Source organism: Phyllobates terribilis, unplaced genomic scaffold (assembly GCF_046119375.1).
Source record: "Phyllobates terribilis strain yellow unplaced genomic scaffold, ASM4611937v1 Scaffold_3__8_contigs__length_932513732, whole genome shotgun sequence".
Taxonomy (NCBI): Eukaryota; Metazoa; Chordata; class Amphibia; order Anura; family Dendrobatidae; genus Phyllobates; species Phyllobates terribilis.
Window position 1 is genome coordinate 709,753,642 of NW_027362763.1, and position 24,890 is coordinate 709,778,531.

The 24,890-nt window shown below is 42.0% G+C and overlaps 1 protein-coding gene across 3 annotated transcripts in view; it reads right to left on the bottom strand.

Annotated features, from left to right (window-relative positions):
• SYT14 (synaptotagmin 14) overlaps positions 1-24,890 on the bottom strand; it is a 162,601-nt gene that overhangs the window by 101,952 nt on the left and 35,759 nt on the right. For 2 of the 3 annotated variants that reach the window (XM_073672005.1, XM_073672004.1), the window contains exons 1-2: positions 3,911-5,028; positions 2,217-2,411 (exon numbers count right to left, since the gene is read on the bottom strand). In XM_073672005.1, the coding sequence (XP_073528106.1) occupies positions 2,217-2,411; positions 3,911-4,898 (1,183 nt within the window). In that variant the 5' untranslated portion in view covers positions 4,899-5,028. Of the gene's footprint in view, positions 1-2,216; positions 2,412-3,910; positions 5,029-8,812; positions 8,966-24,890 lie in introns of those variants that run through there. The other variant, XM_073672006.1, reaches the window with a different exon arrangement.

Here is a 24,890-nt window from a genome sequence, read left to right on the forward strand (position 1 = left end):
ATAATAAACACAGTGATGTAATAGTACAGGGTAAATACACACAGTGATGTCACAGTACAGGGATAATAAACACAGTGATGTCACAGTACAGAGATAATAAACAGTGATGTAACAGTACAGGGATAATACACACAGTGATGTCACAGTACAGAGATAATAAACACAGTGATGTCACAGTACAGAGATAATAAACACAGTGATGTCACAGTACAAACATAATAAACACAGTGATGTCACAGTACAGAGATAATAAACACAATGATGTCACAGTACACAGATAATACACAGTGATGTCACAGTACAGGGATAATAAACACAGTGATGTCACAGTACAGGGATAATAAACATAGTGATGTCACAGTACAGAGATAATAAACACAGTGATGTCACAGTACAGAGATAATAAACACAGTGATGTCACAGTACAGGGATAATAAACAGTGATGTCACAGTACAGGGATAATAGACAAAGTGATGTCACCGTACAGAGATAATAAACACAGTGATGTCACAATACAGAGATAAAACACACAGTGATGTCACAGTACAAAGATAATAAACACAGTGATGTCACAGTACAGAGATAGTAAACACAGTGATGTCACAGTACAGGGATAATACACACAGTGATGTCACAGTACAGGGATAATACACACAGTGATGTCCCAGTACAGAGATAATAAACACAGTGATGTCACAGTACAGGGATAATACACACAATGATGTCACAGTACAGAGATCATAAACACAGTGATGTCACAGTACAGGGATAATAAACACAGTGATGTCACAGTACAGAGATAATAAACACAGTGATGTAATAGTACAGGGAAAATACACACAGTGATGTCACAGTACAGGGATAATAAACACAGTGATGTCACAGTACAGAGATAAAAAACAGTGATGTAACAGTACAGGGATAATACACACAGTGATGTCACAGTACAGAGATAATAAACACAGTGATGTCACAGTACAGAGATAATAAACACAGTGATGTCACAGTACAAACATAATAAACACAGTGATGTCACAGTACAGAGATAATAAACACAGTGATGTCACAGTACACGGATAATACACAGTGATGTCACAGTACAGGGATAATAAACATAGTGATGTCACAGTACAGAGATAATAAACACAGTGATGTCACAGTACAGGGATAATAAACACAGTGATGTCATAGTACAGGGATAATAAACACAGTGATGTCACAGTATAGAGATAATAAACACAGTGATGTCACAGTACAGAGATAATAAACACAGTGATGTCACAGTACAGGGATAATAAACACAGTGATGTCACAGTACAGAGATAATAAACACAGTGATGTCACAGTACAGAGAATATAAACACAGTGATGTCACAGTACAGGGATAATAAACACAGTGATGTCACAGTACAGAGATAATAAACACAGTGATGTCATGGTTAAAGACCAAAGACCACAATAAAGTCACAACACAAGGAAATGAACAAAAGCAATGTAATTGTAGAGGGATAATTAAAGAGAATGTTCATGGACAATAAATATTTAGTTGTTTTGCCAATATGATAAGTGTATTTTTGGTCAGAGTGCGATTCGACAAAACATCGGATCATATTCGGACCAATGGTACTCTATGGGGCCGTGCACATGTCCAATTTTTTCGGATCGCACTTGGTAATTCAAGTCAATGAGTGCGTGAAGAACATCGGCCTGCACTTGGATGACATCTCGGACTTCCTTGTACTGACACAATGGAGAAGATGGAGACATTTTTTTCTCCATGTTCTCCTCATCCGAGAGAATTGGATCACACTCTGATCAGAGTTTTATCAGAGTGTTATTTGTATAATTGTCCTGATTTTCTCGGATGAGAGAATCTACGGCTGTCTGTACCAGCCCTTATACTGAAATAATGAAAGCTACCCTGTGCTCATGATATTAGCGGTGGTCCTGAGGTCAAACAACCTCCACTTCCACAATTGGTGTCAACATCGGAGAGCTTTTTCTTCCCCATCTCCCTATGTAGGCGACTGACTTGTGAAATGATGATAATGATGATGATGAGAGATGACAGTCTGCCTCATTTCAGTAGCCAGGCACCCTCATCACATCTTTCACCCAAAACCTATTCTGATCTCATGAGAATGATGAAGGTTCATGAGGTTCCTTCCCGTTCCCAAAACTGAAGGCAGGTGGAACATAAAATGAGACTTCTTACCTTCATCTGCAGACACTTCGCTGCTGTACCCGTCATACTCTGCAGACAGCGGGCTGTACTTCTGCCTGGTTTCCCACATGTAGTTCTGTTGCTTGTCTGAGGTAGGTCTGGAGCCATGCAAGCGGCTTTTTGCCTCATGGTATTTAGCCAGGCCTTCATCTTCACTTTCTGACGATGAACCATGGAGGTCTCGCCCTAGTAAAATGATAAATACAATGCTAGAAAGTTCATAATGGACAACTGTTAAAGCTTCCATTTGGTCCTAACATTAGTGTTGGAAATCTGTGTCTTATAGTAAGCCAATATGATACTTGGCAACTCTCCTGAGATAACGGGAGACTTCCTGGACTCCTCGGTCAGTCTGCGAATCTCACAAGTCTCAAAACTACGGGAAAAAGAGCCTTCTTGTCCTTTGGTATCCATTGGGACATTCAAGGAGGCAGAGAACGGGAGGTGGAGAGGAATGGAATGGGCTTGAAGGAGGCATGTCCTCTTGGGATATGTGCACAAAACATATTTTTTCAGGTGGGTTCGCTCCGACATCTGCTTCGAAAACAGCCTGAAAAAGCGCTAACTAAACACTCAAAAGAAGGAACACACCCATTTCTAAAAAAAATGACTTGCTGCTGTCTTTTAACTGCTTCAGATTTCTAAAGATGCCAAGTGGTTAAAAGAATTAAGAGGAACATTCTTCAGGTGTTTTCCGCTCTATTCTTTACAATACAAATCAATGGGAAGGCTCAAAAGACGTCCGGAAGATGCTCATCTTTTTAAGCTTTTTTTCTTCAAAAACCGCTAGTCGTTTATTCATTGTTGAATGGAGCTTAAAAAAAAAAAAACATCCGGAAAATAGCAGTAAAAAAAAAAAGAAGCCACAAATACCCTGTGAGAATGCTAAAAAAACGGTCACAAAAGCTGTAGGACTTAAAAAAAACTTACAGGATAAAAAAATGCCAGAGAAAAACAGCGTCTTCCTCTTGAAAAACTAGGTTAGTTCCCCCACCTGAAAAATTGTAGCGTGCACATACCCCTAAAGTAGAAAAGGGGGCGCTATTATTAACCTGCTAGATATCAAGCTAGAAAAATTGTCAAGTATGCCAATATGTCAAATACTGGTGGGGATTGTATGCCAGGCCAGGTCTGGTCAGTAAATGAAAAAAAAATATTATTTCAGGAGACATGGGTTGTATTTGCTTAACTGAAATGTACACAATCTCATACCAAATATTTAAATGGCAAAAATCTAAATATCTTCAGACACAGAAGAAACCATGCAAGAAACCAGAAAGCAAAAAAAAGCTGCAGGCCACAAGTTGTATAGAAAAATAGAAAAAATCTAATTTCATTATTTCGTGTGTGTGTATATATAGTATATGATATATATGAATATCAGAATTTTAGAGGTGTCCATCAAACTAGATAAAAAATATTTTAATATTTTCAGAAATTTCCAAAACAATTTACGAGTAATCCAGGAGAGTAGTTCAATAGGAAACACGAGGGTTATCAACTATATTCTAGTGAAAATTGAAGACCCACTCAGAGACCTCCAAGAAAATGGGCGTTTCAACCTTATATTGCTCACCAAAACTAAAATAGTCAAGTCAGAAGGTGACAGAATTTGGGAAAAAAAAGAATTGCAGAACAGTAGAGAGGAGTCTTTGCAAGTCAGGAAGTGCTGAAGAGCAGTGTACCTTTATGTCGCACTTTCTTGTCTTCAGAGATGTCTACATCTCTTTCCTTTCCCCTTCGAGGTTTCTTGTCCTTCGTTCTTCTGTCTCTGCTTTCATTAACTCTACTGGAGGGGCTTTCATCACTCCTTACGTAATATTCTCCAGGATCTTCACAATGGTTCCTCTGCTTTTTAGATTGGTCACCATGAATCTGATTAAGATTTGGAAGTTTACGGTGCTTTGGTTGTTTCACGTTCTCCTCTGAGAACTTATCTCTGTTAACCCGAGGAGATGATGAGTGATTATTTCTGGGTGATCTTGACCTCAATGTTTTTGAACCCTGACCGTAAAAATCATTTGTTTTTCCAAGTTCTCTGGGATCATGGTCACTTTCTCTATAATTATTGGATGTATGAGTCGTCTTTTTGGATTTTCCTCTTCTTTCTGCTCCTTCAGTGGTTTGACAATATCCATGTCCGTCACTGTACGAATTCTCTTGATTTCTTTTTACAGGAACCGTGTCTTCTTCCATCTCCCTGGAAAGATCATATTGTCCTCTCTCCGATGTTGGTATGTCATTGCTATCATGCATGAATTCTTCATCTTCATGATGACTACTGTAATCGGGAACGTTGTCATGTCTTCGATTCCTTTCTCTTTTGCGTCCTTCTGATGATCTCAGTTGGGTTGTAACTGTATTCACGCTTGATCCATGTGCATTTGTGTCTATAGGTACGAAATCCAGATTACTTCCATAAGGATTATTTGGAGTATTTTGAGCTATTTCACCATCATCTTTGTCATTAGTCTCTTTTGTTTGGCTTTCCTCCTCGTCTGTACGGAGGACGTGTATCATACTCGTAACCTGCTCTGTAACGGAGTCTGCCACAGTGTAACTGACCTCTTCGACAGCACTGGCCAAACCGTCCACGGCGCTGCTCAGAGTGTTCGCAATGGAAGACATGGATGGGAGACTAATGTTCTGGTGAAAGCTCCTGAAGAATGCCATTACCAATGTTTTCTACTTTTTAGAATACTACGAGAAATGTGAAATATGGCAAACTGACCTTCCAATTGTTCGATCAGAAATAATCCATTAAAAATAGTTTTTTTGCCGCAATCCAATTGTCTATTGATTACTCATATTGATCTCTGTAGTAAGAGTAATACTGGCTGTTAAATCATCTTAATTCCATACTGTACAAATTATATGAAATTAAAGGGGTTGTCCAACCCTGAATTATTTTTTTTTTAGAAAAATCACCCAGCATGACAAAAAGTAATAAAATAAAATATACTGAATTTACTAATCCCCCAGTTCCCCCTAGTCCAACCCTGACCAGTTCCCACTTCCGGTCACAGTACTTCCTGCTCCGGTCATGTGACTGTTGTAGCCAATCATATGCCACATCACTGATGAGTTACTTTTTAGCCGGCTGAGTGTTTTTTTTTTAATTCAGAGGTGGATACAACCCTTTAAAGAATTACATTTACAAACAAAATATTGAAAAAAAAAATTATTTGATTTGTATGAAAACATCTCTGTGCACAGATGAAATAAAAATTTATAACACATAGTCTTTGTGCATCAGCAAATCCAGCAGTAATACTGGAGAAGGATAAGCAAAAACTTGTTAATAATGGGGAGTCCCTGTTTGTTTGTCTCCATCACTTAGCTAAAGTGGAGAGTAGTTACAAAAATGGTCTCTTTCATTGCAACACCAGACGTGTCTGTAAATCATATGAACAGCACATTGATTATAATGGGGAAAATATATTTAATTTCCCCAGGGGCTTTTAAAAAATTCATGGCCGGTTTTCCAACAGATTACAGCTGATTGCTGAGGGTTCCGGCAGCGAAACGCGTCATCTTTAGATGGACCCTTCTGAAAAAAAGAAAGTCCCCTTAAGCTCCTTAAACTTTAAGGATCATATGAGTTCCTTGACTTTTTTTTGTGTCTCCCCGCTACCTGTTATCGCATGTCATCATGCAGGTTGGAACTCGGGGTACCCCAGTTCTGGAAGTCGGTGTGGGTTCCAGAGGTAAGGCCAGCATCTATTAGATATTGTTTAATGACCAAGGTGGTAATAAGTTGGAGATACTACTTTAAAGTTATAGACACCTTTCACATGGAAAAAATAATTTTTAGATAAGTTAGTAGTCACCTTTAGTAAAAAAAAATTGTTATCTGCAGTCTTCATTCCTTCATTAATTTTCAGACTCCCTGAAATGCATTTCCATGTCAGAATGGCTGTACAATATTTTTCAAAAGGTTACAGGTGTTGCCTGGGACTTTTACATTGATGGCTGATCCTTAGGATAGGTCATCAATATCTCATTGATGGGGGTGCAAAACTCGGCACCCCCACTGATTAGCTGGTGTTGGCCGGAACTGCTCAGTTGTGGAGCTGCACAGCACAGCGCCATCGACAGAATAGTGGCCGTGGCCTGCATATCCATCCCCTATTAATTTGAATAGGGGGCTAATGTGCAGTACCCTGGCCACTGCCACTATACAGTGAACGGAGCTGTGCTGTGCAGTTCCGCAACTGAGTAGCTCTGGTCACCGCTGACACAGGTATCGTACCCCCACCAATCAAACATTGATGACCTATTCTAAAAATAGGCCGTCAATGTTAACGTCATGGACAACTCATTTATTTTCTGCCTTCTCAATGTCCCACTTCCCTGCTGCTAGTAAGACTCGGCCCACCTAGCCTGAGTGAGAGCTCCTCAGTGTCCCTCCTCCCTGCTGAGATCTAATACCTCTTAGCACAATCTGCAGCTGTCAGTCAGGCAGGGTGGGTGAGTGGAGAATGAATACATTTGGGATCTCTGCCTTTATAGCTGGACTCGTGAAATCCTCATTGTAATATCACGATTTTACAGCCATTTTGACACAGAAAGTAAGTACACTATCCCCATCAGGTCTATTTAACAACGTATTCAATTTACATTGTGAACTTTGGTGACAGATTACCTGCTTTAAGGTGAAATATGTAGTATGAATGCAGCATTAGCTAAGAAAGAATAATAACAATTCAGAAAGTCAGTTTTGGGCCCCATCTAGTCGAAAAATCACTATGATTTTTATTTTTCCTTTCCTTCTGTAATAGAATGGTAGACTTGTGAAAGCAACAAATAAAATCAGCCGCCTAAAGTCGTGGGGTGTTTTACAGTGCACAACTTTGCTTCAATGAGCATGTTATAATTTTAGCACTTAATATTCTTCTACTCTTACTGAAAAGCGGCTCTAGAATTATGTTACATTGTCCTCCGATGAATGACTTACCAAGAAAGAAAACGCCGCTATTCTTTGTCATCGCTGAGCTACGGTTTAGCATAACTAAGTGACATTTTAATGAGGGTGCCAATCACAGCTATACATTATTGTATGGAGAGAATATCCCAGCATTATTATTCACGTTCTGAAATGGATACTGAGACGATGTGTAGGTATTGTTAATAACGCCGGCTGCTATGTATAGGCTTCTACGCCTCATTGTTTTTCACATTCTTTTCGCTTCCCCCATCATTTTCCTATATTATTACGTTTTTGGGGGGAAAAAAAAAAAATTTCAGAAACAGCGCCATCGTGACCTCAAGCTGAAGCACACTTGGATTATGCAGCAGGACAATGATCCAAAAAAACACCAGCAAGTCCATCTCTGAATGGCTTAAGAAAAACAAAATTAAGGCTTTGGAGTGGCCTAGTCAAAGTCCTGACCTTAATCTGATTGAGAAGCTGTGGCATGACCTTAAAAAGGCGCTTCATGCTCAGAAACCCTCCAGTGTGCATTGCAAAAGACTCATTGTCAGTTATCACAAACGCTTGATTGCAGTTGTTGCTGCTAAGGGCGGCCCAACCAGTAACTAGGTTTAGGGGGCAATCACTTTTTCACACAGGGCCCTGTAGGTTTGGATTTCTTTTTCCATTAATAATAAAGACCTTCATTCAAAAACTGCATTTTGTGATTACTTGTGTTATCTTTGTCTAATATTTAAATTTGTTTTGTGATCTGAAACATTAAAGTGTGACAAACATGCAAAAGACTAAGAAATCAGGAAAGAGGCTTTCACACCACTGTATTATTAAAGGACAGGGACCCAACATATAATATTATGAGATTCTGGATAATCTGTCTAGTGTTTCTATTGGGTAATCCTTTTTTGTTTGAAGGGTCAATTCATGAGATAATCACAGGGTGCTCAGCTGTAAACTTTGGAAGAACCTGAAAGTAAGGGTTCAATTCCACTGCAGCGCCCCCTCAGAGTAAGAAGAGGATTGCAATGGTTTGGTTGTGACAGGTCCTCCAGAGGTCAAAAATTCTTTGGTCAGCTCTCTTGTCGGGCTAATAAATAGGCGTCCGAATTGAATGACAACCCTTTCTTTTAGACTTCTAAAAGAGTATTTGAATATGTTGTTTATTTTAAGCCAGGCATCCAATTTAAAGGCCATTTAAAGCTTTGCATCAAAGAGATACAAAGGACCAACACTGATGTGTATAATTCAATGATAGATGAAAACCGAGTCCACCGATCACATGTTAATGCCCCATCGGAATGGAGCAGTAGCCGAACATGCACTATAATTCTCCATTTTTTATCATTGAAACTGTCGGAGATAGGTGGGTACCGAGCTCGGCTATCTCAGGCAGTCCCATAGTCAGTGAAGGGAGCGGTGGCGTGCACACGTAGCCACTGCTCCATTCCGACAGGCAATTTTGTAGCCCTGTTCATCTTGGGATTGGTGGCGATCCCGGAGGTCGGACCCCCACTGATCTGCTAGTCATTGCCTATCCTGTGGAGCAGTGATCACTTTTAGTTTTAGGAATAAGATATTCCTAACACTTCTTAGTATTTGCGGCTCACTCCAAAAACAATCTAATTGAAAGCACGATAATAAGAAACTTCCATCTCACCTTGATGATTCCTTCCGCCAAACTCTGAGCTTCCTCTGTGGAACCCTCCAGTTTTACCCACACACATCTTCTTATTAATGTAGATGAAAAGTAACAGGAGGAGAATGATGGACACGCCCACGGCTGAAAGAAAGCCAACTGCTTCTGGGGACACTAGAGGAGAGAGAAGCAGATAATCAGGAGGCTACAATGCTACCACCAAACATGAGCAGGGGTCGGAGTATTTAATAAAGCCGGTTTGGGCAAAATGTTTTTGTTTTTTTCTTTGGAGATTCAGTTTTTTGTAAGATGACCGTTTACATTTTTAGCTTATTGTTTAGCATTTTTTTGCCTTGTTTTGGGGGTTTTAAAGTGGTTTTTCCACTAGAAAAAGATATATTCGGCTGTTGGGACCCTTTATTACTACAAGGATTTTCCCTGAAGGAGTTCTGAAACTTTGTTTTCAGAATTGAAGGGTTCCCAAAGTTGGATCTTAATTGATCTGAATCTGATTTTTTAATCCATTGGTTTACAGACTTCTAAAATAGTAAAGTGAGCTGTTAGTAACCCTCAATAGATCCAGTGATGCCTGTCCACCACTGTTCCGGTCTTAGCTGAGCAGTAAATTCAAGTCTACAGTGCATGTCACCGCTGCAGCTGATCACTGGGCTCAGTAGCTCGTGCCATCTAAATCGGCATCACTGCTGAGGCCAATGATTGACTGCAGTGGTTATGAAAGCATCATTGCTGAGGCCAATGATTGGCTGCAGTGGTTATGAGTGCATTACTGCTGTGACCGGTAAACAAAGACTGTAGCAGTGGCGGAGAGGCAACACTGTACCTGGGGAGGGTGAGAAAAAGCTTAGTTTGTTATTTTATAACTCTGTGAGCCTATAGACTAAAAAACATTTGTGAGGAGATGACCACTTACTAAAGACTATGAGACTTTTCCAGCACAGAGCACTGGTGCCAGCGATATTTTTATTGTGTTTTATTAGAGATTTGCTTGCTGTGTTTTATTAATGTTCTGCTTGCTTGTCAGTTTATGCACAGTAATTTTACTTGTAAAGTGCCCAGCATTCCAGTAATCTTATTAGTATCTCAGGAGCCTCTAAAACGGTGCTCCGTGATGGAAAAGTCTCATAGTCTTTAGTAAGTGGTCAGCTCCTCACAACATTAAAAACTGGACAATCCCTTTAAATTAGTGCACAATTCCACAATTGTGAAAAGGGATATCCAACAAGTTCATTTAGGGAAATGGTTAGGTGTTTACATATTGTAAGCCACGTATGCGGACCCCTGTCTTCAGCTTGACACTTTGAGAACGAGAGGAATTATTTTGCAGATTCAAGAGCTTTAAAAGAAAAAAAAAAAACAGTAAAAAGCAGTCGTGTAAATTAGAGGACGATTAAGGCATATTTCTTGAGCGCTATCATTATATCAGCCGAATTCTATGACAAACTCTACCATTAAAAGCAATTATGTACTTGGTATTTCAAAAGATAGTTTGTCAGATAAAGGTAGTCCCTGAAACTCATTTGTGATAATTACCCACCATATACCTGCTAATACATATGTACAACAGGCGTCTAAAGAATTGTCTACTGTATAAGCAGGGTTCACCTTGTATTAGATTTCAGGGAAAAAAATAAACTATTTGACATTAAAGTTGATAGAAAAAAGATTGGCCATTATTAAATTAGTGTCTGCACTGTTACTAAGGTGCCTGACGATCAGTGTCGGTCCATGCTGTCAGGCGCTGCTCTCAGTGCTGCGAGCGGTCACTTTAATTCCTCCTGGCACATGACTAAAAGCCGGCGGCTGCTAGGAGAAATAAAGTTAATTTTCTCCCTTGAGCCGCATATTAGGTACTGCAGCCGGGAACCTTCACTACATTAAGCAGGATAATAGCGTTATCTGACTTGACAGGTTCCCTTTAAAGAACAGATTACAAGAGCAGACTACACAGGGTTTGTTTGCAGTCTGTTACCATGAAGACACACAGATCAGCATAGAAGCTGTAGACACAAAATAGTAGGAAATTTCTCATTAAAACAAATTATAAAGTTATTTAATTTTTTCAGATGGCAATAGTCCTTAAAGTATATATTAACATATTCTCAAAGGGGCAACAACAACAATCATCACATATAAAGGTAAATTTACACATCCAAATATCTGCTCATGATGAGCATTGAGCAACAACATAACAAATCGATCGGAATTTGGTTAAAAGGGGGTGTTCATGAGTTTGATATTGACGATTTATCCATACGATGGGTAGGTGGTGGTCTGACACCCAGAAGCCCAACGACCAGGAGTTAGCAGGTCCTGCAGTGGCTGGAAGTAAGCGGTGTACAGAGCAGAAACACTGTGGGTCAGTATACTGTGTAGTGATAACTTACTGATCATGGTGGTCTGAACGTTGGGTCTGGCTCCGATTGAAAGAACCGGGAATTTTTGTACTCAAAATGAAGTGGCAGGTTAGATGCCTGACCGCCGCTCCATTCACTCTATGCCGGAAAAAAACTAGCAACCCCCAGAGAATGCACGCTTCATCCCAATGAGGATAACAGTTTACCGTTTTGTCATTCGATATGGGTCCCCCACGGATGAGCAAGTTATCCCCTATCTTTAAAGGGAATCAGTCAGCAGGTTTTTGCTATGTAAACTGGGGAAGGGGCTGAGATACATATTTCAGGGATGTGTCACTTATTAGGCTGTGTGTTGTTGTTTCAATACAATAAATGTTTTATCACCAGGAGAATATTGCTGCCTGGACTACAGCTCACGTGAGCCCAGATCCGACCACGCCCCCTCCTCTGATTAGCAGCTCACTGTCAATAGACAATGTATACAGAAAGCTGTGATGTGGGCAAGGGTAAACATGCTAAATCTAAAAACTCTGATTGTGTCACAACTGCTGCTCCCAGTAAACTAAGTGATACATCGTTGGAATCAGGGTTTCTGCCCCTACATTATGCAGCTCTCTGACAAATTCCCTTTAAAATAGGAGATGACTTGTTTTCACCAGACAGCCATTTAAAGTAAACATTAAAATTTTATTTTTGCATCTGTCTATATGTATATAACCTTAATATTCCATAATAATCAAATCTGACTTACTATAAGATCAACTCGAAACGAGTACAACCAAATTAATTAAATATAATTCAGCATGTCACAGAGACAGTCAGGGGGGCATATATCACCCCACCCACCCAGTCTTTTTACCTCTTTCCTAACGGGTCATATGAATAAGAGCATTGCCCCTTAATGTAGGCAAAGAAGGGGTTAACTGATCTAAGGTTCTCCTACACATAATGGAATCCTACCAAAAATAGGATCCTTTTTTTTTTTAAACTTCTTTTCGCCCCTTTTTGATTCTAAAATTCCTCTTTGAAAATAAACTCTCGAGGTCGGGGTTGTGGAATAAGTCTCAATAGAGAAGTTCAGCGGTTTCTTACCTGCGCGTTTCAGAGCTCTGATGATACAATGCAGGCCGGTACTGAAAGCCGCTGTCATATACCAAACTAGCCGTGATATAAAAAAGCACAAATGTAACTTCAGCTATCACAGGTAACATCCTTTGACCGCGGCGATGCTCGGCGATTCCTTTGTGACCATATGGCTACCTGCCTATATGTCGCTGAAGCGTAAATTATTGATTTCGTTGCTGCAATCCTATCTGACTGATGTACAAATAAGGAAGTCACGTGAGAAGCCGGGACAGCGTTACATGCCGCCTGCTCCTCATTGTCTTATGTTGTATTTTTCACAGTTTTTCTTCCCAGCTTTGTATAGTTTACAGCTGTAATATGGGGTGTGAAGGAAGCTGACGTCAAAAAAATTAATAAAATATACACCGGTGCATAGAACCCGTTCACACCAATTGAAGATTCGTGTTCCGAATTTAGTAATCTGATGCTAATGGTCTCTTAAAGAGGCACTAAAATGATACTATTATACTGCAAAGTGCTGATATCATACATAGAAGTGCCTAAAGGAAGTAGAGCTGTGTGAGATAGTCTGGAATCAAGGGAGAACGGATTTTCCTGGACATCCTGCATAGTTGGCAACTTTCACGGAACGTTCAGTAAGTTGCAGGAAAAAAAGGAGACTAATCGGTCTCCCAAAAGAGTTGGCCAATTTCTGGAAGCCTCCCAAAAACTCCTAGAAAACAGCAATTCTAGAAGGTATGGAAAATGAAAAGAAGAAGCGTGAAGGGGGCAAGGAATAGGCGTGTGGGGGGCGGGAAAGAGATGTGGCGAGGAAGAGGCATGGAGGGAGCGAGGAAAAGGTGAGGAAGGGGTGAGGAAGAGGAGTGAAAGGGGTGCAAAAACCTGTGGAGAGATCAAGGAATAGGCGTTGAGAGGACGAGGAAAAAGAATAAGGGGGCAAGGAAGAGGTGTGGAGGGGACGAGGAAGAGAAGTGGAGAGGCGAGGAAGAGAAGTGAAGAGGGCGCAAAGAGCTGTGGAGAGATTGAGGAATAGGCATTGAGGGGGGCAAGGAAAAAGCGTAAGGGGGTGAGGAAGAGGCAAGGAGGGGGCGAGGAAGAGAAATGGAAGGGCGAGGAAGAGGAGTTAAGGGGGCTCAAAAAGCTGTAGCGAGATCAAGAGATAGGCGTTGGGGGGTGTAAGATGGCTACCGGACAGGTCCTTAATGGAAGATATGTATCACCAAGGTTGGTAGCTTCTGTGATGTGAAACCGGAAAAGTATGCTCCAGCACATATAGTGCTGAGAGGTTTAATAGGGCACATCAGGGCCAGTCATAAGAGATGGGTGGGAGTGGCCGCTCACATATCCCCATCCCGGGGCATGGTTTGTTGTAAATAAAAGGGAGGCCAAGTGTCTCATTTGGTGTCTGAGTCTGGAGACGTGTGGATCTCAAGGGTGTTGGTCTGTGCTAAGGCCTTGAGAACTGGACACTGACCTGTAGCGGGCGAACCCACAACTTTGCATGGACATTTTGCTTTGTCTTTTCCCTTTGTGCCAGAAAAGGCTGTCTTTGTGTTTGCTTATGCTAAGCGGTTTATGAAGTCAGAATAAACCTGCCTGAACATTTTTATGAAAACATTTCCTGTTTCTACCTGAACCGCAGCTGAGTGAGCACCAAACCCCTACAGGGGGCAAAAAAAAGCATAAGGGGGTGAGGAAAAGGCGTGAAGGGGGTGAGGAAGATGCATGGAGTGGGTGAGGAAGATGCATGGCGTGGGCGAGGTAGAGTCATGGAGACGGCGAGGAAGAGGTGTATTGGGCTGAGGAAGAGGAGTGAAGTAGCGGGAAAGAGGCGTGAAGGCGCAAGGAACAGGTTTGGAGGGGGCGAGAAAGAGGTAAGGAGGGGCGAGAAAGAAGAGGGAAGGGGTGGCAAAGAGGCGTGGAGGCGTTGAGGAAGAAGCGTGAAGTAGCGGAATGAAGGTGTCAAGGAAGAGGAGGGAAGTGGGCAAAAAAGAGGGGTGGAGGGGGGAGGAAAGGGCATGCAAGGGGCGAGGAAGAGGAGCGGAGGAGCAAAAAAGATGCATGGAGAAGGTGAGGAAGAGGTGTGAACAGGGCGAGTAAGATTCATGGAGGGGGCGAGGAAGAGGTGTGGAGGGGCATGTCCCAAGAAAGGGGCATTGATACATAAAACAAAATATTTTGCCGGCGTACCACACGTAATGTTCTCCTGGAAGGGTATTTCCAAAAGAAATCAACTGTGGGAGCAATAATTAGAAAATGGAAGCCATACAAAACCACTGATAATCTCCCTCGATCTGGGGCTCCACACAAGATCTCACCCCGTGGGGTCAAAATGATCTCAAGAACGAGAGCAAAACTCCCAGAACCACACGGGGGGACCTAGTGAATGACCTGCAGAAAGCTGGGACCCACGTTACACAGGCTACCATCAGTAACACACAACGCCACCAGGGACTCAGATCCTGCAGTGACAGACGTGTCCCCCTGCTTAAGTCATTACATGTCCAGGCCCATCTGACGTTTGCTAGAAAGAGTATTGGGAGAATGTCATATGGTCAGATGAAACCAAAGTACAACTGTTTGGTAGAAACACAACTCGGCGTGTTTGGAGGAGAAAGAATGATGAGTTGCATCCAAAGACCACCATACCTACTGTGAAGCATGGGGGTGGCAACATCATGCTTTGGGGCTGTTTCTCTGCCAAGGGACCAGGACGACTGATCCGTGAACATGAAAGAATGAATGGGGCCATGTATCGTGAGATTTTGAGTGCAAACCTCCTTCCATCAGCAAGGGCTTGAAGATGAAACGTGGCTGGGTCTTTCAGCATGACAATGATCACAAGCACACTGCCAGGGCAACGAAGGAGTGGCTTCGTAAGAAGCATTTCAAGGTCCTGGAGTGGCATAGCCAGTCTCCAGATCTAAACCCTATAGAAAACCTTTGTAGGAAGTTGAAAGTTCGTGTTGCCCAGCGACAAACCCAAAACATCACTGCTCTAGAGGAGATTTGCATGGAGGAATGGGCCAACATACCAGCAATAGTGTGTACCAACCTTGTGAAGACTTACAGAAAACGTTTGACCTCTGTCATTGCCAACAAAGGATATATAACAAAGTATTGAGATGAACTTTTGTAATTGACCAAATACTTATTTTCCACCAAAATTTAAAAAACAATTCTTTCCAAATCAGACAATGTGATTTTCAGGATTTGTTTTCTCATTTTGTCTCTCATAGTTGAGGTCGACCTATGATGTCAATTACTGGCCTCTCTCATCTTTTTAAGTGGGAGAACTTGCACAATTGGTGGCTGACTAAATCCTTTTTTTCCCCTCTGTACTTGTGGACATATTGGCTTGGGGGTGTAGGGAGGGTACTAGACCCTCAATGCATTTTCCAATACAGTTGCCTCTTTTCCGGGGATTTTTAATGTGGAGATGGTGTGGTTTTTATAATTCTATAATTCTGCTTTTTGCTATAATGTATGAACCACCTAAGTTTATTTATGTAACACTTATATTCATGAAGCCTATAAATATACGAACATTCCAGGAAGCCCTTGGAGATTTCCGGAAATCACATGCCTGAGTATTCCTTCTGTTCTCATCGCCTGAAAACTGAATCCCAGACACTTCAAAATTGGAGTGAGGGCCACTCTAATAACATGTATACGTTTCATATTATTGAATATATTTGGTATTTTGGGGTGTGTATGTGCACACTGTATTCCAGTATATGGCTGTTAATGACATAAAACACCTGTAATGACAAATCCTAAGATGAAAACAAAATCAGCATATACCCTACAGTAAATACCGTAAATATCCATAGTGCATGAAAATTATAAAGAGTGCTTAGTTAACATAGTTTTGATCAAAAAAACGTAAAAGCCACCCTACCACGTCAAGGTGACCCTATTTGAGACGGTCCTAACCTCTAGCATTAAAATCTTACCATATGTCAATTGAAGTACTGTGAATAAGGGCTGAGAAGGATATGGAGGGTTGTATAGGGGTTTCATCTTCTGTGTACATGTTTTAAAGAACCATTAGATCTGGTTTGCCTTTCTTTATTAATACAGTAGTTTTATTTGTGTGTAACTTTCAATATATTTAATACTAATAATATTATATATGTTAGTGGCTAATGTACTGTTTTTTCCAAGTATTATTTAATGTCAGTGATATTATAGCATGATCCCACAGTCAGTCTACCTGATAACAGGGAACATTACATAACATTCACGTATATAGAAAAAGGATACAAGATAAGTCCCTCTGGACCCTACTCCTATTACTGCTTCTGTTTCTTGGAACAGAAGGGCTTTTACTATCTTGTTCCTTCCTTGATGGTTGATGGAGAGATAAGGAATGTAGGTGGTTATCCTTTTGATGGAGAAGTATTTTAGCGAATGAGGTCTTTTAAGACTTCTTTAATTACATTAAAGTTTCTTCCCATCTTCATAAATGGGTGTTATCGGATAGTACTTGTAAATGCAAACAATTTTGCAATTTACTGCATATTAAAATTCGCAGCCGTTCTTGAGATTTTAACACTTTTGTTTACACCTCGTTGCCTTGGAGACCGACCACCACTGCTAGACAGCAAAACATAAGTAGTGCTTACAAACTCTTTTCTATTGTGCATGTAAGCACTGATTTGAAGATGGAAAACGCTTTTTACCTTAATCCCACCCAGCTTCAACGCAGTGCTTAAAAGCTACACAGCAGTGGTGGTCGGTCTCCTAGTCAAAAAGCTGTAAACAAAAATTAAATAAAAGCGATAATATCTAGAATGGTAAGCAAAAATCCCAGGACCACACGGGGGGACCTAGTGAATGACCTGCAGAGAGCTGGGACCAACGTTACACAGGCTACCATCAGTAACACACAACGCCGCCAGGGACTCAGATCCTGCAGTGACAGATGTGTCCCCTTTCTTAAGCCATTACATGTCCAGGCCCATCTGAAGTTTGCTAGAAAGCATTTGGATGATCCAGAAGAGTATTGGGAGAATGTCATATGGCCAGATGAAACCAAAGTACAACTGTTTGGTAGAAACACAACTCGGCGTGTTTGGTGGAGAAAGAATGATGAGTTACATCCAAAGAACACCATACCTACTGTGAAGCATGGGGGCTACAACATCATGCTTTGGGGCTGTTTCTCTGCCAGGGGACCAGGACGACTGATCCGTGAACATGAAAGAATGAATGGGGCCATGTATTGTGAGATTTTGAGTGCAAATCACCTTCCATCAGCAAGGGCATTGAAGATGAAACGTGGCTGGGTCTTTCAGTATGACAATGATCCCAAGCACACTGCAAGGGCAACGAAGGAGTGGCTTCGTGAGAAGCATTTCAAGGTCCTGCAGTGGCCTAGCCAGTCTCCAGATCTAAACCCTATAGAAAGCCTTTGGAGGGAGTTGAAATTCCGTGTTGCCCAGCGACAGCCCCAAAACATCACTGCTCTAGAGGAGATCTGCATGGAGGAATGGGCCAATATACCAGCAACAGTGTGTGACAACCTTGTGAAGACTTACAGAAAACGTTTGACCTCTGTCATTGCCAACAAAGGATATATAACAAAGTATTGAGATGAACTTTCGTAATTGACCAAATACTTATTTTCCACCAAAATTTGAAAAAAAATTCTTTCCAAATCAGACAATGTGATTTTCAGGATTTGTTTTCTCATTTTGTCTCTCATAGTTGAGGTCGACCTATGATGTCAATTACAGGCCTCTCTCATCTTTGTAAGTGAGAGAACTTGCACAATTGGTGGCTGACTAAATACTTTTTTCCCCACTGTATTTGATGATCCATAGGATAGGTAATTACTATTGGAAAGGTGGGGTTACAACAACATCCCCACGATCACATCTTTGGTGATGCCAGTGTGAAGATACAGAACAGTAGGAGTTGAGTTGCAGTACCCAAGAATGACCACTATGCAGTGTACGGAGCTGTGCTCATTCGGCTTTGTACACTGTGTACGACCAGATAGCCGATCCATGGGAGCGCCAATTGTTAGGCCCCCACCGATCTGATGTTGGTAATTCTTAAAGGGGTTTTCCAGTTTCTAAAAAAAACAACTGTTCCCTAGCTGCATTTTATAAAAAATCTTTACTCACCCTCCCCGGGTCCAGCGCTGAGTCGCTGAGTCTCTGCCACTGCTACCGGTGTCGGGTACTGTCTGCAGCGATGACCTCACACCGACAGTGCTGCAGCCAATAACAGAGCTCAGTAACTGTCTGAGTTGACATCATGAGTCACTCACAGCCGCTGAGTTCTTAACTACAACGTTATTAAAGTGATATCAGTACCGCAGACAATAATAGACACTGAGAGCAGCGGCGATGACTCAGAGCTGGACCCAGGGAGGGTGAGTAAAGCACTTTATTTATTTAATTATTAAACAAAATGCAGCTAGGGAACAGGGGTTTTCCAAAAACAGAAAACCCTTTTAAAGAGGTAGTTTGGAATTTCGCGAAATGTGAAATGTGATAACATAGTAAAATATCTCACCTGGTCACCGCCGGTTCTACAGTTGTCCATGTGCCATATATCATTCACAAGACAATTGCAGCACATCAACTATGGTCATATACCATACATGCCAGCATCACCCTTGAGACCAGTGATTGTCTGCAGCGGTCATATCAACTGTGTACCTAACCTCATCGCTGCAGGATCGGCAGGGACTACAGGAGCTATGGCTGCAGAACAACGTTGAGTTGTGGTTACTTAAAGAGACTTGACGTGTCTCCATATATATATACACATGGGGGGAGAGACCGGTCAGTGACTGGCAGCAAAACGGGAAGAACGGGGAGAAGAAATGCTGCAGCGTTTCAGAGTATAACATATGGAATAACAGAGCTAGGCCTTATTTATGTTAACAGATGCCTATTGATAAACTGTAAGAGCAAGTTTGGCCAAAACCGGCAATTTGAAAGGGACTGAAAAACTACATGATGTATATACAGTATAGATCCGCTGACTTTCCCCTGGAAGTCGATGTTGGAATAAGGATCGGGCATATTGAATTTTAATATGCCCGCTCGTTTGTTCTCAGGGTCGACAAAGGTGTCTGTCAGCACAAAATAACTGTTCAAACTAAACACTTGGAGCCTCCTTACCATGGCCTGTGCTCATTTGCATACACTTTTTCCATCGATCTCTGCCCTCCTCTTCATTGGTTGACAGTTGTGGCTTTAGAGAAGACAGAGGATGGCGAAGATAGATGGAAAATAAGCAACCAAGCCAAGTGTGCGCCGAACACCTGTGCTTAGTTTAAAGAGCAATTTTGTGCTGACAGCCTACCTCGGATCTCCTCTCACCATTAAGAAGATGTGCACATCGAACAGAGCAGGAAACGCGTGTGTATAGTGCAGTCTTAATAATAAATATGTGTATGGGAAGCTTAAAGGGGTTGTCCACTATTTTTTCATTGATGACCAATACCTAGGGTAGGTCATCAATGTCTGATTGGTTGGGGTCCGACACCAAGCATGTTCGCTGATCAGCTGTTATCGGTGTCGGCAGCCACCAGCCGGAAATACTCACTTGCGGACTGGCCGCCTTCTGATAGTCCCCACCACAGGGTACTGCGCATCCGCCTCCTATTGATTTGAATAGGAGGCGGATGTGTAATACTAAGCCTCGGCCACTACCAGAAGATGGCCGGCTCCGCAGCACTTCCGGCTGGTGGCCCCGACACCAATAACAGCTGATCTATGGGGGGGGGTCAGGTGCCAGCCAACGGCCAATCAGACATTGATGACCTATCCTAACGATAGGTCATCAATGAAAAAGTAGTGGACAACTTCTTGAACCCCCAGAACCTAATACCCTATTACAGATTGAGAGCTCTCAAAAGAGATAGGACACAGGGCAATTATTGACTTGCAGACATTACCTTACTACAAGTCATTGCTGACCAAAAAGCCCCAAAGGTCTTCCCATTTACAATTACCCTTTAAGGCTTAAAGGGAACCTGTCACTCAATTCATGCTGCCAAAACTAAGGGCAATATGAACCAGAGTCTGGCTGCACGACTGCAGCCAGGTATGTTTTTCTCTGAAACACTCCGGCAATTCAGAGAAAATCTAAGTAATTTGAACAGCCAGACCAGGATTATGGGCAAAGACCTGACAAGTCCAGGAACACCCCTGGCCGGCTCCTCCCTGCACTCTCTAGTTGACTGACAGGTCACTCCCGTGTATGTACATAGAGAGAGACCTGTCAATCACTTGGAGCGAAGCAGGAAGAAGCTGAGCGCTGTGCCGGACTAGTCTCATCAAACAATATTTACTTTCATACGCGTTTTAGAGATTAATATACCTGACTGCAATCATGCAGCCAAGTAGTGATTCATGCTGCTCGTGGTTTTGGCAGCATGAATCAAGTGACATTTTGCCTTTTATCTATTGGCACAATAAGCTAATCATTCTGAATCAGGCTTCTCTGATCCCGGGTGATTCGCTGTTATAACCAGAAGAAGCCGCATTGGGCTATGTATTTCCCTTTTAAAAGAAGCTACAAGGGCAATGTAACATTACATGGTGGCAAATCAAATTAAAGTCCCTCCCTTGTAATGCACTGTCATGCTGAGTCCACCAGAATTTGTTAATAAGTCACAATAAAAAACCTGTATAAAACATCCCCTTTAAAATCACAGGTCTCCATGTGCCCCACCACCCTACATCTCTATCTAGCACCCTACTACTGTTCTCTATTCTGCTAATGATCTAAGACTAAAATCCTCCATAATCTGAACCTCTCACTCTCGTCGCAAAGACTTATCTTGTGTTGCACCAGTTGTGTGGAATGCGCTACCAGAGAAAAATCAGGGTAATTCCCAGTGTACACAGTTTATCATATCAACTCACTGATCTAACTTCCTTCAGTTCCTTACTTCTTCCATTTCTTCTCAGAACATTTTCATCAGTTTCCGATGCCCTCCATGCCTGCAGTAGCTCTTCATATCTGGACATATTCATATACCGGCAGGGAACCGGTTCATGCAGCTTTACATTAATACCGTTATGTATTATAAAGATGTCTGGACCATATCATACACGCACTTTTTACCCTTTGTGTCATCCCTATCACCTTATAGACTGTAAGCTCTTGTGAACAGGGCCCTGACTCCTTTCATTTGAATTGTGAATGACGTGTTACTCTGTATTATCTCATATTGTTTGTACGTGTCCCCTATGAATTTTGATGTGATATTGGAGCAACATAAATAACATTATTATTACTATTGTAAAATTTTACATGGCTTAAAGGGAATCTGCCATCAGGTTTCTTCTATGTAATCTGAGATAAGCATAATTTAGAGACATAGACCACGTGTCACGCAAGGTGTGGGAAAGACTAGTGCAACACAGAGGGAAGAGGGAAAGGGAGCCCAGACAGTAAGGAAAGGGGGAGTGGAGACCTCCTAGTCTGGTCTAGTGTCTCCCTGTCTCAACTACCGCCCCTATATTGGTTCTTCACCAATCGCCGCATGCGTGCCTCGCCCTGACTTTCCCTGGCGTATGGCTAAGGCTAGGGAAGAATGGAGATGAGCACTAGTCAATCTCCACTAAACTCTATAGAAAACAAAGGTAGACAAAAAGGGGGGAATTGCTTAGCTTTAGACGACTCCAAACAAATGCGCACACGGCCTCAAGCTCCAGAGAGGACGAAGTACTGCTCTTGCTAAGCCTCAGAAGTAGTAATGAATATCGCCGGCACCTCCCTCTCAGACACACCAGGTATTTATACACCCAGGCCAGGGAGCTAATTAGCCAGAGGGAGGTAGCCATTGGGTCCTAGAGACAGCCGGCCTCTAAGAAGATGTTTGTAATGCCAAACGTAGAGATCTCCTGCAACCAACTGCACGGCGACTGTCTGTCACCTCTGACACACCTGTGACACCACGATTACAGCGATGTGTCACTTACTGGGCTGCTTGCTGCAGTTTTGATAAAATCACTTGTTTTCTCTGCTGCAGATCTACCAACGCTCAGCTCTGTATAACCCCGACCACACCACTGATTGGCTGCTTTTTGTGTTCTCTGTGTCAGAAATCTGCAAATCAGTGGTGGGGGCATGGTTACATCAAGTAGAAGGACTATACGGCATGAGACAACTAGTCCTCTAGTGATAATCTCCTGCTGATAAAACACTGATTTTATTGAAACTATAAAAAGCAACCCAGTAAGTGACACATTGCTGGAATCAGTGTCTCTACCCCTACATTATGCTGTTCTTAGATTAAATAGCAAAAACCTTGGGACAGATTCTCTTTAAAGAGTCTGGTGGGCAGGGTTTAGGATACCACACAATCTGTGCCTATAAGCTCCAGAGATGTAAATTCCCTACTGAATACTGAAATTGTTTATTCTTTATGGTGGCCTCAGCCTCAGTAATGGATGGCATGATATAAAAAAAAAACACACAATAAATATCTTCATATCGAAGGCATTCTGTACTACGGGGAACTATACAGCAGTAAAACAATGCATCTACTGTATACCATATAATGATGAGCTGATGTAAGGCAAAGCAGGCCTTATAATGACGGTGTATGTCCTGGTAACACCAAGACACCAAGTGCTCCTGGTCTTCACAACACTTGATACATAAATGTAACTTGACAGCGGGAGCTACAGTCATCTGAAACTGTAAGTATCCTTCACTTTTCTAATGTAATTACCTAAAGGAGCATCCAATTCATTGTGGTCTAAGCTAGTCATCTGTCAATTATCACTGCAATAAAGAACAGAGAAATGACTGCCTCTTACTAATAGGTTTAAAGACCTGTAGCATCGTAATAAAAAAAAGAGTATATGTGCTAGATCCAAGGCTTCCATATTTGGTGGAGGCTGCGGGCAAATTAAAAAACAGTTCTCTTTTTTTTTATAATCAAGCTTACTTTTATCCATATAGTGTAGCTGCTGAAATAAATTATGTGCCCCCTCCACATTACACCTACAGGAGCTTTTATGACATCCCATTCTAAATCCATAAACTTTAATATGTAGTCGTCGGTCGCTTTGCAGTTATAACAGCTTCCACTCTTCTGGGAAGGCTTTGGCTTGTGTCTGTGAGGATTTTTACCCATTCATCCAAAAGAGCATTGCCATGGGGATACCGCGACAGAGTGGGGTCAGACGATCGCAGCGTCTGGTGACACATACACATGCAGTTGTTAAAATGGCTTCATCGTCCTATTAGCAGTTCTGCCTTTCTTTGCTCCATTTCTGCAAGGGTTAAACTGCTTACTGGGACTCATAGAGTTCTCTGTCTTATTGTACCCGTTGTTCTGAGTTTGTTACTCCCGGAAGGTTTAAGAACCCTCCTCCTTGCTAATTTCCTTGCCAGTGATAGCTTACCACTTCCTGGTTTGGAGTTGTTGGAGAGTTCAGAGTTAGTAGCAGGCAGTAGGAGTTGTGTTTTAGGAGACTTCTGCATGGATTTGGTTTGTGTGTATTTCTCCTTATCCTCTTCCTATTTGGTCTGTCCCACCTACTCCACCCTTGTTTCCCACTCGGTCCTTTTGTAAGTGTATTTGTATGATTGTGGTTTTCTTTTATCCCTGTCTGTTTTTCCCTGTCTCTCAGGTTTGTGTTATTCTATACACTTCCGTACCATACCTCCCTGGGTGGGGGTGGAGACAGATAAGTGTGCATTTGGGAGCATAGCAAGGTAATAGCCCCCGACATCCCCACCATCAGGGGTAATCTAGGGAACAGGGATAGCCTACGGTCCTCCTAGCTTGAGGGACAGGGTATATGCCCATTGTCCCTGGAAATCCTACTGCATTATCGTGACAAGCATTTGCTAGGTCAGACGCTGATGTTGGAGAAGAAGGCCTGGCTCACATTCAATCTATATTCTAGTTCATCCCAAAGGTGTTTGAGGTTGAGGTCTGATATGTGTCAAGTTCTTCCCCTTCAAACTACCCCAACTATGTCTTTATGGACTTTGCATTGTGCACTGGAGCTGTCATGCTGAAAAAAAAGGCTTTCCCCATACTACTACCAGAAAGTTGGAAGTTGCAACTGTCCCAAATGTCTTCACAACGTCCCTATAAGTCTGCATATGTGTCGCCGAGTGATCCCTCCTCTGTAATGCTACATGTGTTCGAAAATGACACAATGTGGAATCCTTCAGATAAAACGTTTGGGTGCCTCCTGTAGCAAAGCCAGGACGGGTAAGGTTAAATCCCAGCTCTACTGGTTCTGATTAGGTGCACCTGGTTGGCTCTACATATAACCAGGCCAGGTGCTCACCTTAGTCAGTCAGCTGGGGGAAGCTGACCAGAGTGGATTGTATTGGAACACGAGAGAGACAAACCGGAATCTCTCTCTGAGAAGAGACTGCACAGGCCATGTAGCTGTTTTGTTTGACCGGACTGAGACTAGCTCAGCCTTGTATGAGTAGTCAGGGTCTATTTTCTTTTGATGGATGAGGCTAGAGATTTATGTTTATGGTTTTGTTTTTCGGTGGTACAGTGCAACCTGTGGAAATAAACGTCAGATTGTTTTGATACAAGAATCCAGTGCCAGTGTGAATGCTGCCTACTGCTGAGCGTGAATCCCCTACTCTCCACATGCAAATTACCTCTTCAGAGAAAAAGG